The sequence below is a fragment of the Fistularia commersonii genome, chromosome 26 (assembly GCF_037954325.1).
Source record: "Fistularia commersonii isolate RoL2024-O1a breed Wild chromosome 26, RoL_Fcom_v1.0, whole genome shotgun sequence".
NCBI classification, from domain to species: domain Eukaryota; kingdom Metazoa; phylum Chordata; class Actinopteri; order Syngnathiformes; family Fistulariidae; genus Fistularia; species Fistularia commersonii.
In genome coordinates, this window is record NC_141309.1 from 9,835,054 (window position 1) to 9,850,914 (window position 15,861).

Genomic DNA, 15,861 nt, shown 5'->3' on the forward strand with positions numbered 1-15,861 from the left:
ACTCACCTTTTCAATAGAATCCCATTACGTGTAACACAATGGTTCTAGAAAGTCAAGAAAATTGAGTTTAAAACATTCATTTATCATATTCCTGTCCAATTTTGTTGACATTTTTCTGACGCTGAGTCATGGCTCTCTGCCCCTCTCAAACAATGCAGAACAGGTTTGTGAAATTCCTGTGAGGCAGCAGTCATTGAAGTGATGACAATAAATTATCATTAGAGTATGACCTCTAACCCGCAGAGGCTCACTTACATAATCCAGAGACATTCCTGCGCTGTAGAAAACTGTCTCAATGTAGTTTGACCCCTAATAAAGTACACTAAAAGGCAAAGATGAATGAGCAAAGTAAAATATACCGTTAATTATTTATTAACAATGTTACATAATTCCAGGCGCCAGCAGCGCCAATTGCTATCTTCTTTGCTGAATCTCTAATGAAAGAAATACAAATGTACACTCAGAAAACTGCAAAATCTTGACCTCTATACCTATATAAAAAAAATAGGTTATTATAGGTTTATACACATATAAAAACAGATGTACAGTTAAAAGTATCACAAGTTTCATATCAAACATCTATATGAAAATGTTCTATTTAAAACAGTTTTAGTGCAACCCCCCCTTCCAAAAAACAAAACAAAAAAAAAAAAACAGAACAAAAAAACTTTACAATATAAAAATACTGTGCTGTAATCTTCCAATTTGATATGAACACTGGGCGACATTAGGATTTGTGATGGAGGTGTTAGAGGTGTGTGTCTGCAATGGGTATTCTTCTGAGCTCCACAATCTGTGAGTTGGTAACACTTCCTCCATCATGGCTGCCAGGGATGGATTCGTTGTCACTGACATTAAGGCCTGTTCCTGAAATGCATAGCAATCAGAACAGGAAAAATAAAAATATAAAATTTGCATTGAGTCTGTTCTCACAAAATGTAAAACATGTATATATGAGAGTTGTAATGTTCTTTAAGAAGTGCATCTGTTACCAAAGTAGCATCAATTACTGAATATATGGAGATTAAGAATACGCTGAATTGTGTCTGAATACTGATGCAAATTAGATGGAAATAAATGGAAGATACTACAAACTGTGTTGTGAGAGAAGTAGATGGCAAAACAAAATGAATAATTTAAAGGTTATTAATTTAAGTGTGACATTAAATTCATTGGCACATGATATGCACACACACGCACATGCTTGTTTGTCTGCACACATTACTTGTATGTTGTGTTTTCAGTTTATCTCATTTTTTTTAAATGCTTCTAGTCATAGAACCCCAAACAAATGCAGTCAATTTTTTTTACATTTTTTATTTGACTGTGCTTCAAAATACTAAGACACTTACTTATGTCAAAATCTTACAACTTGGAAAGCACATGAAAGAAGTACGTGAATTGGTCCTGTAATGTGATGTTGGTAACGTTTAATATTAATCAAAATTATAAAACAGTAAGACACAAGGAAATGTGCTTTATATACAATATATTTGACAATACTCAATTAATCTATGTTTGATAGAACATAGAAATGAACGAGAAATGAATCCCGAGGCACCTTCTGAGTGTTCTGACAACATAAGCATGATTTCATGCAGCCCTCTTTTGTGCAATGTGCTAATGTACCTTAGCGTCAACTTGTTAATGGTTTACTACCAAATGAAGTGTGTGAAGAGCCTCATTACAACGCCACTTACTGAACCTTTGCGACAGGTTCCTATTATGTAATTCTGATGAGCAAATTATCTTTAAAGTCCACAGGTTCAAACAAAACTAAGTCATACTGTAAGCTCAGCTTGACGAATATGGTCACTATGGACACTGGGCAGATGTGTAACAGATGACATTTAAGTCCATGCCAGGTCCCCCCCCCAAAAAAAGGAGAACCAAATACTACGGCTGAATTGAATTTTTGACACATTCCTCACATTTATATTCTTGAAATATGAACAACTAATCATGTGGCTGTGTTTTAGAGCTCCAATAAATTCCCTTTTCTGTGGGCTGGTGTAAGAGCAACACATACTGTCACACTGACTCAGGAAAACAGGAGAAGGTTGAGAAAAAGATTGCAGCAGAAACTACCAGCCCCTCAGTGGTAATGAAGTATCCATTTTTTTGAAATACGAATCAATTTAGATTAATGGTCTGAAATGCCCTGGGATCTGATTCACCTTTCCACCACATCTTCCAATCTATGACAAAGTACTTCACTGCAAGGCTATCCCCTCTGGCTCATCTATATTTATCAGCATCCTCCTGAACTTCCCCTTTTTAGACTGCACTTTTAAATTGTCAGTTTTATTTTAATCTCTTTGGAGCTAAGCTTTGTTTGTCTTGGATGCGTGACTAATGTTATCAGTGAGCCTTGACTTTGTTCCTCAAGTATTTTATTATTTTATGGATTTAAGTATTTTATTTTAGTATATTATTTATTTTAATATTTTATGTCTCTCATTTATTTTATTATCTTATGTATTTTAGTATCTTATTTATTTTTATTTATTTTATTAGTTAGACCAAGGTTGAATTTTTTTTAATGGAAGCATTTACAATACAATTAACTAACTAGCTCTCTTCTCCTGCAGGTAACTGATACAGGGGGTTTGATTTTAGTTTTACATTTCCTGTTTTTGTCAACTGGAAGATAAATGTCAATAAAAGAATGAAATAGATAATTTTTCCGACATGTAGTATAATTTTTTTTTAAACTCAATTGTTATTTAGTTTTTCCTCTACCTAAATATGACAGGTACATATACCACGTATAATAAGATGACGTGATCACGTCATGATATGATATAGTAACAGAAATATCGTTGGTGAATCCAAAGGGGGGGAACAAAAAAGACGCCACATAGGTAATCTATGATGCTTATGTCCGTTACCAGTCCAAAACTTTTTGAGTCCAACCTTATTGTATTAGTAAAGACATGACAGGTACCCATCATTTCGTAAAAATAGGCCTCTGAAGTCTTAATAAATATGTAATTCACTCCATCTGGTAAATGTCCCATACTTTTTGGATCCATATATTATATGGAGGGTGATCCAGTTTTAACCACCTGATAGTTACGTCTTTTAATGCAGCTGTGAGCAACTTGTTTGGGAGGTATTTTCCATCCTTTCTGTCTCTACCCATGGGGTTGCTGCCAATAATGCAGTTGTAGGGCTTTGTGGAATGTTCCGTTTAAGACCGCTTTGAGGGCGTCAAAAACTTCCTTCCAAAATAAACTTAGTTTAGTGCAAAGCCAAAATATATATGTGTGGTTGGCAATACATTTACCACAATTCCTCCAGCATGACCTACCTGTCTCCTACATGTCTAAGCTATTATTTCTGATGTTCTGAAAAACCTGATTATTTCTTTCCACTTGAATTTGTTCCAGGAGTTTGAACTTGTGGTCCAGTGTGCCTCAATGCATATCTCCTCCCAGGTGTCTATTGATTTGTCAATGTTAATTTCCGCCTCCCATCTCTGTCTTATTTGTTGGGAGTCTTGTGTATGGGTAGATAAAGATATACAGCTTACCGATTATTTTCTTTTCCCTATTGTTTATTGGTGCTATTAGGAACCTTTCTATGGAAGTAGGTTTTCTAAGTTTTTCCCACTCCTTGTGTGTTGTCAGAAAAGATTTTAACTGTACATATCTAAAAAAGTCTGTCTTCGGGAGATCAAATTTAATTGTCAGCTGTTCAAATGTTATGAGATTGTAGTCCTTGATCAGTTGATGCAAATAGATTAGACTATAATCTATTTTCTATCTATTATTTTTCTATTTTTTATAGACCATATTCTAAAACCAGTATCTAAGTTGTTAGGGGTAAAGTCAAAATTTGATTATCTTATTTATTAAGCATGTTTTACCCATTAAAATAGTGGTGTCTTGCTGAAATTCATAACACTTTATTTCGCACAGTGGAGAGGTTTGTAAGTGTCTGAAGGTGATATTTCAAGTATTTAATATTGGTGAATTCAGAGGAAAAATGGCTTCAATGGCAGCAGAGGGGTTTGGGGTCAAAGGGGGAACGATGACACAGATATCAGATCAGTGAATGCTGTATAAATACACTATGGGAAATACAAACATTGTTTTTTTCACAAGGCTTGTTTGGTTTAGCTATAAGTCATAAGACAGCCAGAAATAAGTGCTAAGTAATAAAGGCTATATCTTTTGGATGGAATTCTGTTTAACAACAATGAGCAGGCTGCTACAATGCACAGTATCTCACCAGTTTTTAAGGCAAAAATGAGATCGTCAAAGTCCTGTGACTCCTCATCCGCTGTGACCAGGTTGGTATTGATGAAGCCGCCATCAGTGCTGTACACCCCCATCTCAGGGCTGTGCTTAAACATACTGCTGGTTCTCAGTGACGCCCGCTCCCAATCTGCTGACACCTGACAGACAGAGCGCATGCACAGATTAATATACACTGACAATGAACTGAGAGGACTTGGAGTAAATCTGGTTTGATCGAGGATGACTGAGGAATACAGCATTATCAATAAAAAAGAAAAAGTAATTGAATTAACTTTTAACGATTTGTGTCAGTGACAGTTTGAAGTTGTAGCTGCAAAATAGTATAATATTAACAATATTTCATTGGCACTTTTCAGCACAATACAGGACTGTCTCAGTTAAAAAACAAAAATTACTTTTTCATTATATTCTAATATTTCTGAGATAGGATTTTTGAGTTTTCTTAAGATGTAAGCCATAATCAGCAATATTAGAATAATAAAAGGCTTGCAATATTTCAGTTGATTTGTAATCAGTCCAGAATGTATGACTTTTTGGGTTTGTAATTTCATTACAGAAGATAAAGATATTAATCACAATATTCTAATTTTCTGAGACAGTCCTGTATAGCTGAGAAACTTCACATCTAGTTCATTTATCTAAACATGTGGTTTATTCCAGAGTCTAATTTCAGGTTCTGCTCTCTAGACTTCATATTTGAATCTTCATGTGTTGTTGATTGGAAATGATTCAACTCCCAGAAACCCAAGCTCGACATCAATGCAGTGCAAATACAGGACAATCTTACTCTCAATACGCTCACGAAACACTCACACACATGCAAATTTAACTCAAAGAATGGCCGTGTCCGTCAGCCATGAAAACATATCTGTGATGAGTTGGGGTCAGGAAGAGTGCACGCTGTCCAAGCACTCCAAAGGTTTAAGGGCAACCAACAAGGTCATGGAGAGTTCAGAGGTTGAGAGCTAGGTCAGTGAGTTTAGGTTTTCATAGTCAGTCTGCCATCCCTAAATAGATGTTTCCAGTAAACCTGGGTTACAAGCTACTCAAAATGCTTATAAGCACTTTGAGAAGAAGAAAAAAAGGATAATTCACGGAAAAAGTTGTGTGTTTTTTTCCCGAAATGATCCCCTGCTATCCACCTTCTCTTTAATGGAAAAAAATATGTGTCTGTTGACTTCAGTGTGTTTGTGAATCTCTACCTGATTTGCTGCAAACACATGCTGTAAACAGCTCTTACACACATTGTTAGAGGTAAAAAAAAACCTCAGTAAGATGAATTTAGCAACACCAAGGAGGTAAATCTCCCCCACACTGCTTTATGGAGAACAATAACTAGCTGCCATTACATTTAAAAACAGCCGTTGAGCTCTAAAAAGTTTTATTCTTATATTTCTTCGAAGCAGTATGAAATTCTCGATCAGCACCATACAATCACAAAACTCCATGCAGTTTCCCCTCCCCTAATCTTTCTATCTTATCTCTGTAACCAAGCTGTAGAAAAATCTCAGAGGCAGGACTGTGCGCTCATGAATAAAACAAGATTACTGGATTCCCACTGAGAGGTTGAGAGAGGATAGGGTGAGAGGGAGGGGCAGGTGAGCTGAACCTGCCCGTTTTTGTTCTTTGCCTCTCACCAGAACAGTCCTTATATCCTTGTAGGGAATTCTCCAGGGACAAAGTTGAGGAGGCAGAGTCAACATTGTAGTGTGTGTGTGTGTGTGTGTGTGTGTGTGTGTGGATGTGTGTGAGTGAGTACAGTATATTTTCATGTATTCAGTGTCTGTCTACACAGGACATACTGGCTTGACAGGAGCAATGGGGAGAAAGTTAAGAGTTGATGTGGGTTTTAGTAAAATCTATGGTGAATATTTGTGTATGCAAAATTTGTATGAAAATGTTACATAATGAGTCAGTCACACCAGAAAAACCAGGGTGAGAGGGAAACAGAATGTTCCTGGTTGAGTATGCTCAGCTGATGTGAGAAATGTGTTAAGGAGGAGCAGGAATGGGCAAATCAAGCCATGGGAATGAGGACATGGGAAAAGGGAAGAATGGACGTGAGAATGAGGTGAAGACTTGGGTTAAGTTCCTGAAGAAAGGAATAAAAAGGTTGGTGAGATATGGGGAGCCATAGACTCCAGGAAGCTTTAGGAGGGATCATTAGTTTGGACATACCATTAAAGTTGCTATCCTAGGTACAATCATGATCTAAATTGCAAATTAGTCAACAAGACACAACTTAGCTTTTGGGCTACCTGTGAATTTTTTGCAAAACTTGTGCCAATCAAATCACAATGCAAATCACACATGTTACAGACAGTTTATCAATTACTTTGTTTTAACTTTAAAGTTATGTGCTTGGATCAAAGTTCAAATTAAAGTTGCAGATCTATGTACCTGTACCAAAGAAATAAGATACATACTATACATATAACCGTGTTTGTACTATGTTTCAAAATTTCATTCAAATTGCACTGTTTCTTATATATCTGTGTTTTTAACATATCCTCGGTGTCTGACCTCTTCCATGGCACTGATGAGGTTTTGAGTCGATTTGCTGATGTCACCACCGACGGTCGTGGGTCCTTCCCCCTGATAACTGGAGTCCGGGCTACCATGGCTGCTCATCTCCACGGTGTAACTTGCTTTAGTTGGCCAACACAGCTGGTTATGCATTACAAAATACACCAGAAACACATACATGCCCTGTGGGGAGAAAGGAAAATCCGCTTTAACAAATCAGTCCTTCATTTTCCACAACCCTTAAGCTAAGTTCTATTCAAAATAATTCATCAGTAAATTGCTTAAAAAAAATCCTTTGTGATCGGGTATCACTTCATCTTTTGACTTTGACATTATTGGTATGGCACCTTGCCTCTGCCACTTCCTCTTCATTATCAAATCATCTCAGTGCACGGAATGGAGCTGTGAATTACCCCCAAATAACCACCACGTGAAACACCACAAAGCCACGCAGTATTTCACAACAGCAGTCAGTGGGTGATGACGGTAACGACAGATGGAGATGAAATGCTTTATTTTGGAACAGTCATACTGAATGATATGTTCACCAGGAGATATAGCAAGCATAAAGTCAGTGGTGATTCTTGCTGTTATATCTATCTATCTATCTATCTATCTATCTATCTATCTATATATATATATATCTATCTCTCTCTCTATATATATATATATATATATATATACACAAGCAAGAATCACCATCGGGTTTATGCTTGCTATACATCCTGGTGAGCATATCATTTAGTGTGACTGTTCCAAAATATATTGCATAATTTCTTACATGTTTTATTAATTAACAAGGAGATTAATTGAATATTGGATTGAGAGAGTCATTATCATGTAAGCAGACCCCTGCCTCTCAGGACATGTCTATGAGAGTACAAGAAATAATAGAGTATAACAGTAAGATACATTTGCAGGCAAAGTGATCATCATTACCTGAACTTCCAAGGAAATTGACATGGAATGTAAAAGTAAATAGCACTGATGGTTGCAAACGACTTTAAAAAGAGGCCCCCTTCGGAGGAACAGTAACAAGAATGTCTATTGGCAAACTTTGAAATGGGATCATTTGACTTTATGTGCTTAGTATGGATCATTAGCACGAAATGAAGTTGGGGGACATTACATTAATGTAAATGCCCCTTGTCAATGAAGACATGGGAAGCAGGACAAAAAAATTGAGAAAGTGGGGATGAGATTGAATCAAGAGAGCAAAAACATAAAGTAAGAAAGACATGTATGAGAATATAGGAGAATGGCTTATTTAGGAAAAATTAAAAGTTAGTCAAGCAAATCAACATTCTCTTATATTTTCTTCTCCTTATAAAGTATTATTGTAAATTTTACAAATTAATCTTAACTCTTCAAAAGACTCATACATCTAGTTGTGGGGAGTTGTGGGCCCAGTTTGGGCCGAGTGATAAAAATCATCATCTATTATAAAAATAAAAAAAAAAAAAAGCTGATTTCATCAGTTAAAAACGAAAATAGGAGTGAATGGTGAGGAGTATGTTGACCAAAAAAAGTTAAGTTTTCCTGGCAGAGAAGGCAGCAGAGCATGGGGAAAACAAGGGGTAAGGCAGTTATCATTTAATTATCCTCCTTTAATTTAGCCTGATGCGGTATGGATGTGGATAAAAGGCAAAGTAAATGTGGTCTGTACTCTCAAAATATTTGATAAGAATTTGATAATTTTAGTAAGAATGATGGGAAAAAAAAACTTTGTACAAATGAAGGAACTGAGACTTTCAGAAGCACTTCAGTGAAATTTGGTCAGCTGGAGAAACAAATAACATGATGTCATTGCGGAGAAACGGTGGGAGCTCCTAAAACTAATGGCAGATTAAACATCAACTGCTGTCGACATCACTGCCCCGCATAAGTCACTCTTCCAGTAGAAGTTTACTTTGGTGCATCACTGTTGCCTTTAGCAGGGCGATGTCAAATATCACCCTGGGTTACCACAAGCCTCATGAGGCACACTTTACAGGCATATGATGTATGTGTACCAATGACATAAGACATCCCAAAGACCAGAAAGGGAAAAAAAGTCATATGGTTTTTAAAGCCAGCATTTGACAGGCATCAACCTTAGCAAAGTGAAAACACAATATTTGCTGAGGGTTCTTGTTGACTATATCGTATGCATTTACACCACAGCTTGTTAAGCAATCTTAAAATTAACAATTAAACCATCCAGTTATTACTCTTCCTTAACTTCCTTAACCATCATTATGATTTTTTTTTCACAATATAATTTTATAATGTGTCAAAAACATGTTCTTGTGGTACAACATGGGTAAATGGGGGGAAATGGGGAGATAAAAAGTGAAAATCAAATAACAAGAACCACTTTTCATTGGTCAACTCTCAAAAAATCCCAAACCTACTAACTGTTGATAGATGCAATCCATTTTCACTGATACATGATCTAGCTATTTATGAACCAGGAATTATATTATTAACATTATCTTGTAATTCTATATTTTTTGCTTAATGTACCGTGGACACCAAATTGTATATGAGGCACACTGCTAGAATTAAGAGAGGGAGGAGCAAATTCAGTGTGATGCAAACACACATGACTATGGATGCTTTACTGATGTGCAACATATTGACAACCACCCACTGGCTGTGGACGGGAAATATCCCAACAAATAAAAGAGGTTTCAAAGTGAGTGAAGCAGAAATAATATTGACTTACCTGCTACCAATCTCTCCAGGATATAGGGTCTAATGAAGTTTGTGAGAATTTGGTAAACATCAACTACCCATATTAGTTATTCTGGTTGCCAGACTTGTGAAGTTAACATACTTGTAGTACAGCAACCGTGCATACACTTAGAAATTAATTAAAACTGCATATGAATACACAGAAAAATATACATGTAAAATCGTCATCATATAAAGCCATGGGCTCACCAAGATGCAGTTAAAGATGACATAGAGGATGAGCATCCAGAGGATTCTGTAGCCCATGTGGAGTCCTGCCCACAACCAGACTAGAGAAATGAGTAGGAATAAGTAGAGTACCAGCGGCACCTCTGGGGTACAAAATAACAGAGACAAGAGAATAACAGTATTAACATAAAAACAAAATCAGCCAAATTATTCATAATTCTTAACAAAACTACCATAGACAAGGAACCGGGACTTTTAGAAGTCTAAATATTTTTTTTCTTAATTCACTGTGCACAGAGGGTGAGACTAGCTGCTCACGTGGGGGGTGGATCTGCATGCTAAAGATTGATTATTGGCTTACTTGAACAATTTTCTCATCATTTGAACTCAAGAAGACCCTTTTATCAAAGCCCTGACCCATCACCGGTGGTCAGAACATATTGCATTCTTTGAGCGCAGATCACTATCAAGTAGGTATGACAGAAATCATCCACTCCAGGCAGGCATACAATTTTCAGCACTCAGAATTTGATGTTGCTCAGAATTATAAGATAGAAGAAGAAGAATAAGAAGAAGAATTACTTTTTTAAGAGTCAGTGCCCAAGATATTTTTAACTCTAGAAATAGCAGAGATGTGTATAGCTGTACAGTTACTTTGCATATATAGCCTCTTTATTGAATACAGGATTTACTGAATTCTACAGATTAAATCGGCTGAGTAGAAAATGGAATAGATGTATAGAGATCTAGATGGACAGAAGTGATAAAGTACCAATGATGTCAACAAACAGGCATTTTATTGTATTCCTTGGTTTTTGAAGAGGCCATGCATCTTAACCAGTTTAAATTAAACCAAGGAATACAATTTTATTATTTTAATTATAGATAGACATCACACTGTGCCTTATTATTGGCATGATACCAACCTTTACAATTATATGGTCAAGTCTACTACTTTTAAACCGTGACATTGTAGGCACTGGCTGCACCACGCCACGGGAGATAATGGATTTAATATGGACCTTCTAATCTTAAAGACCAAGAGTATGATTTCCAAATTTAGACTACCGGGTCACTAGCAGGACAGACTGCATACTTCGCAAGTAGGATGGAAACATGGGGCAGAGAGCCCATGTGTGTACCTAAAGCAATCCCGACAGTGCAACCTCTCTCCACCTCTTTGTCAGCTTCATGTGGTTCCGGGTTCTTGTCCTTTTCTCTCTGCTCCTTCACTTTGGATTTCTCGTTGACATTGCCATGTCTCTTTCTGTCTTCCCTCAATTTTAATCCCTCACTCTCTAGATCTTTGGATTTTTCCAGTCTCAGGATTATTATTCCACTTCCAGTTTCCTTGGCATATGTCCCTGCATTCAGTATTCTATAGTTTTGGTGTTCTCTGAGTTTATCTGTTTTTCTGAACAGAAAGTTTTGATTACTTTTCCTTCTCCCTTGCATATCTGTCTCAGTCTCCTCCCAGCCTGGTTTGATTTTTCCAACCATGTAAGCACATTCCAGACTGTGGACAGGACAGCGCTCCCATAGAAAGAACAGGTTCCCAGAGCCAAATGGAGACAGACTGCAAAATGCTGACAGACTGACTGGCTGCTTACTTTCCTTCCACATAGAAGATGAACATTGCAGCTGCACATTTTCATGCATAATGTCTTTGCAGTTGTAGATACACATTCAAGTTGTGTGTAAGAAAAATACATGAAATTGCCATTGGGTTAAATAATAAAAGCCCCGATGATATATTGTATCTGGGAAAAGAGGTCTGACAACACTTCACATCGGACAACACAGACCCAAGGGCTTTCAAATGAGTAAATAAAGGATCATGAATCTAAACTACAAACATCTGTCTGGCATGCAATCACCAACTTCATCAAACACACTTGTTTACTTCTGCATTCCAGGTCAATCAATGATCAAAGTATAGTCAGAGAACACTGTGATCCAGTGCAACAATAATAGTTTCCATTAACTGCTCAAGAAAAGAACATCATGTCTTGGCAAAACACCTTGTGATGTCAATGTGGGACGTGATAAGGGATTATTATTCCTCTGAAAAGTCCAACTGTTTTGTCTTTTGCTGTAAAATACTACTTTGAGAGCCTGTGTTTGCTTGCGTGACTGCACATCAGGGCAGATATTCTTGGATTAATTGACATCCCCTCACTGGGTATATCTCACATCACAAACAGGTTTTATGGTCATTTAGAGATTAGCAGCTTACACATTTTTACACATCACTCTTAGAAAGGAAATTTCAGACCTAACAGGTATTAGCTATGTCAGAGAAGTACAGCAATGCCTAAGTGGAAATGTAAAGAAGAAGCATTAATGATGCAGTATGATCAGAGGAACACATGTATGGGTTTATAAAACAAATGTTGGGAAACCTAATTAAAGGGCAGTTGCAGTATTTTTCAATAAGTTCTGTGCTGTGCACGTAGTGGACAGTCATAGCTCAGCGACAGTATGGTTGCATATCTCACTCTATGTCCCCCTGCTTACACAGCCAAAATGAAATTACTTTTGAAACCGATCATATGTGGGTAGTATTAGGAAAACCTTGTGGTTCACAGATATTTTTGAGTCGTGTGGTCGACTCACATCATGCATATATACATGTAAATATATATTTTGCAAGGGTTTAATATTTCCGAGTCCTTTGCACATGAAATAGTTTGTTTAAATGTGTGTACTAACTTGCCTGCTTGTTGTTTGCTCATTACCTGTGCTGTTGGTGCGTCCTCGATAAATGTCATCATAGGACTGCCACTGATGAGTAACCTGGTAGGCGTGGATGAATATGACCAGAACTGCCACCAGACAGATGAGAGGCACCAGTACTGCTGTGCACAGAGCTGCATAGATGTTTGGAATGAAGCACCTGAACAAGATGGAAAGAGAGGGGAAATTGAGATTTCCTCAGAGTATATATATATACATATAAAAAAAAAGAGTTGCGTGTAGGCCATGTGCGGCAGCTAGTGTCTCTCTAAAGTCTCATTCAAAAGGTTATGCTGCTTTCAACAGTTGAATGTTTAAGCTTTCATTTGTAGAATGAAATAGCATGACACCTGTTTGTTTTGTTTTTTAAACAGTCAGTAATCAAAGTATGTATTTTCTGTACTAATTAATAATAACATTTAAAGAGACAGGTCTGCACTTTCAAATGAGGATGGTTAAATCTTTTGTCACACAGTCAATCTTGTAAAATGAAAAACATAGGGTAATCTTTCATGGTGTAGTTTAAGTAGGTGGCATTTGACGATTTAGTAGGATAGCCATATTACCGCTAAACACAACGTAAAATATTGATTATACATTTTTGCATGTCTTATAAGGTGCACGTATTCTATCTCCTCTATAAAGGGTACTTCAAACACAAATGGGTATTACAAAATATTTTCAACATTCATTCCAGTTAAAACCTTGTTTCCTTAAGTTTCACAACCAGGATCAACTCAGAGAGACCCCTGAGCCAGCTAAGAGGCAAAGCATTCTTGCTCCAAAGCATGTTTTTCAGTCATCTGAACATTGAGGTCACCCTACAACTAGAGCAGCGTAATAATTGACGTCAAAGATAATTACAAGCAGGCTGTTTTATTTTCCTTCTTTTTTTTGAAGGATGAAAGAACTTTTACGAGAGCAAAAGACATTATAAAAGGATTGAGTGGGGGGGCTGTGGTTCGAGATCAACAGCTAAGATATCAGGGGCAAACTAAATAAAAAAAAAAGAAAAACAAGAGGGATCAGACGAAAGCATGTTGCTGACAAGTTGTGAAATTGTTTACTAAAGCTTGAGATTAATCATATAACTCACTGCCAAATCATGCATATCAGAATTACACTTTATTTTTACGTAGTCTCATCCTTTTATCTATTTTCGTGATGGTTCCCTATCATTTTTCCGGAAGATCTCAGGAGTTGTTTCCAAGCTTCCGTCCTCACAGATGCTGGGAAGTTCAACATCTTCCGATAAACTTTAACTGCTAAGCAAATATAAAAACATTCATGCAGCTTTGTCCTTTTCACAACTGAGCATACTCCCTTGTTTGGTGGAATTGTGAAAATAAAGATAGGTGCTGGGGTTTCAGACTTTAGCAATCTCAGGAAAAATGATTGGTACAATGCTAGTCATAACAATACTTGAAGTATGCCAAGTGGGAGATGCATCACATATCACATCCCAGTCAGGCTGCAAGACTGTGAGAGAGGATATTCTTACTGTACTGTTGTGGTCTCAGGGGGTGATAAGATTTTACTGTCCTGAAAGGCTCAAAAGACACTGACATACCAGTTTTCCCTGTAAAAAAACATGACTGAATTTCCAATTGATATTTTTGTGTATTTTTTATGTTCTTCTGGGGAAAATTTCTTTATAAACACTTTTGTATTTGCTACTTTTGAATTAATTAACGTGTGTGTATTGAGTCTTACCCACTGTTTGTAGTGCTGTTTTTTTCTTTTTTGAGTGTGTCAATAAAGAAAAATCTTAATGCATTATATAGCAATTATAGGGAGTCCAACAGCCAAGACCAAAGGGAGATGGATTAAAGAAATGTGATAACATTACAATTACAAGTAAAAATATGGTAACAAGTGTCTATCATTTGTGACAGTCCCTCTCCTTGATATATACATTTTCACAGATATAGCAGAAGTATATAAAAAAAAAAAATCAATGAAAAGGATTGTCGTGATAGACTATATACATGTAGCCAATGGATGCGTAATGTGAGACTATCACCTCTTAAGTTGTGAAAAGACCAGAGGCTTTTTGTTTACAATAAAGAAGGTAAAGAAAGGTGAAAAGCATAGGAGAGACACAGACAGAGAGAGAGGAGGGTCAATACAAAGCCTTATTCATTTCATCCCAGAGGAAGCCATGCTTCCCAAGCAACTGAATACTCCTCTGTATCCTTGAATTTCACATGTTTACTCTCGCACACGTGCACGCCCGCGCACACACACACACACACACGGATGCACGAACGCACGCATGCACACAAACAGGAAGGACTCATGTACACTCAATCCTAAGGATAAGAACCACACCTCAGACTACAAGCTAATTTTAGATGTGACTTTAGCTGTCATGATCACATCAGACTCTTGCCTTGAAAACCTGCATTCATGAAAAATAAAGGAACCTGTTGAGTTCACATCATTTGTACTCTTAGAGGGTGGGAATGCCTACCCAAATAAAAAAAATGGTTATATGAGGTCTTCGCATGTAATCTTAAAACCTACAGTGTTAGGAGTTCCTTCTTGCTCCTTGCTGACTGAAATCTTCCACCGACACCTGATTGGGTGAGCTACCTCCTCATATGATGTCACTGGCTCAGGTGCTTTCTTAAAAAAGAAACTGGTAGCACTATGACTGCTGTGGGTCACTTTTAACAATTCCTTTCTCAGAGGAGAAATTGGTGGGGTTTAAAAGAACTGAACTTGCAAAGACATGTGGCTTTACAAATATGTATGCGTTCTTTGTGAATTGTTTTACACTGTCCACTTACACATCCCCTTTCACCAGTCCGTAAACAGCGTGTATACTCCACCCAAAGCCTCCAAGCAGCACGATTACCAGAACGATGATGACTAGAGCTGGAAGTCCCCAGCCTAAAAGGAAGTATAGCAAATATCGACGCTCTGTGTGCTCGTCATTCATCACCAGCACTTGCCAGAAGTTTACTGCCTGGAGAAGAAGAAAGAAGCAAGTTTTTTTTTTCAGTTATTATGACAATAAAATAATTGACATTTGACAAAACAAAACCATTCACTGACTTGTAACAAAGGCCCTTGATATTGTTGGAAAAAACATGATTATCATCATGTCATTATAGATGTAATCTTCATGTAATAACATTAAATGCACTTATTTATTAACATTATCAAAAGCAGACTGATAGACAGGCAGACAGACTTGCATACAAAAACAAGTAAATTTTGCTTTGTAATCCAAGAGGCTTTGATGACCTCCTTTCATCAGGTAGATGGAGCGTTTTATTTGTGCATAAACGCCTTTTGCACCTGTTGGATCATTTGTTTGTTTTTTTTAATTGAAAATGATAAGCACATCTACAAAAAAAAGATGCATTATTTTTTTTCCCCCTTCTTATTTGGCTGGCAAAGTAAAGCAGTTCCTAGTGATTTG

The 15,861-nt window shown here is 37.0% G+C and overlaps 1 protein-coding gene across 1 annotated transcript in view; it reads right to left on the bottom strand.

The window, feature by feature from the left end:
- Positions 1-15,861, bottom strand: part of adgrv1 (adhesion G protein-coupled receptor V1) — a 98,520-nt gene that overhangs the window by 370 nt on the left and 82,289 nt on the right. Inside the window, exons 91-96 of the mRNA XM_086174148.1 lie at positions 15,224-15,402; positions 12,434-12,591; positions 9,717-9,838; positions 6,789-6,974; positions 4,237-4,402; positions 7-867 (exon numbers count right to left, since the gene is read on the bottom strand). Of these exons, the coding sequence (XP_086030274.1) occupies positions 749-867; positions 4,237-4,402; positions 6,789-6,974; positions 9,717-9,838; positions 12,434-12,591; positions 15,224-15,402 (930 nt within the window). The 3' untranslated portion in view covers positions 7-748. The remainder of the gene's footprint in view (positions 1-6; positions 868-4,236; positions 4,403-6,788; positions 6,975-9,716; positions 9,839-12,433; positions 12,592-15,223; positions 15,403-15,861) is intronic.